Here is a 1047-nt window from a genome sequence, read left to right on the forward strand (position 1 = left end):
TAAAAACAAAAAAAAAAAAAAGAAATGAACTCTTCACAACACACCCCGTTACTTCCCATTTGCCCTCATCTGTCCCGTGTGTCTTCCTTTCCTTCTCATTTTCCTTTTTCCGTTTTTTTTCTTTTGCTTAAGTTTGCTCGGTCGCCCGTCTCCATTACATCACTCTGCTTGAGCCTGCGCCTCCCCCGCGCTCCACAGGCATCCGAGCGCCGCCCGGCAGAAGAGGGGCGGAAGAGGCCCGCACAGTCGCAGAGAAAGAATATGGGCGATCCGCGAGTAGATGCATGCGGGGCACTGGCCAACCCCGGCCGCCCCGCAGACAAAAAAACGCATACAAGAAGAGCAACAGACATCGCCGATGTTTTCACACACACGCACCCTCCCCAGCGCCTCTTCTCGGGCATCCTTTTCTTTTTGGTTTGTTTTTGTTTCTTCTTTTCGTTGAATGGAAGGGGCGGAGCTCGATCTAGCCATTCCCCCCGTCTGTTTGCTTCTTGGTTTCCTGCTGCCTTTGATTTCCTTTGGTGTTGGTTCTTTTTTTTTGTTCCGCATCCCCCGCCGTGACGTTCATTGCGTTGTGTGGGCGGCGGCGCCCACCTCTTTCCCCCCTCCTCGCAGCCCTGCCCCTCAGTTGCCCCGCAGGCAACGCGGCGGCGGTGGGGCTGAAGAGGCAAGTACGTGCACACCACACGCAGAGACGCGCAACGCGAGGGGGGGCCCACCGCACCTACTACATCTCCCTCGTGTGTTCGTCGTGGTGCTCAGCCGCCTTGTGATCGCCACCAGCCGGCACGTCATGCTTTGCCCCGCCCTGCAACGAACCGTCGGCATGATGAACGGCATCGGCCGCAACAGCGGCTGCCCCAGACTCGGCAACGTCCAGCTCCTTCACTTCGGCCACTTGCTCCTTGGCGGCGTGCTCGGCAACGTCCAGCTCCTTCACTTCGGCCACTTGATCCTTGGCGACGTGCTCGGCAACGTCCAGCTCCTTCACTTCGGCCACTTGCTCCTTGGCGGCGTGCTCGGCAACGTCCAGCTCCTTCACTG

The 1047-nt window shown here is 58.3% G+C and overlaps 1 protein-coding gene across 1 annotated transcript, besides 3 other annotated features; it reads right to left on the reverse strand.

Moving 5' to 3' along the window:
• The first annotated feature begins 1 nt into the window (after window position 1).
• Window positions 2–29: a microsatellite.
• A 54-nt stretch (window positions 30–83) lies between these two features.
• Window positions 84–129: a microsatellite.
• Window positions 130–406: 277 nt separating this feature from the next.
• Window positions 407–443: a microsatellite.
• Window positions 444–730: 287 nt separating this feature from the next.
• Tco025E_09286 (uncharacterized protein) lies at window positions 731–1045 on the reverse strand (the record flags this gene model as incomplete). Its single annotated transcript, XM_029376106.1, has 1 exon — window positions 731–1045. A coding segment is annotated over one exon (315 nt), but the record flags the coding sequence as incomplete, so codon positions are not given.
• Between the last annotated feature and the right edge of the window lie 2 nt (window positions 1046–1047).

The sequence above is a fragment of the Trypanosoma conorhini genome, assembly GCF_003719485.1.
Source record: "Trypanosoma conorhini strain 025E chromosome Unknown Tco_14.4_contig_01053, whole genome shotgun sequence".
NCBI classification, from domain to species: domain Eukaryota; phylum Euglenozoa; class Kinetoplastea; order Trypanosomatida; family Trypanosomatidae; genus Trypanosoma; species Trypanosoma conorhini.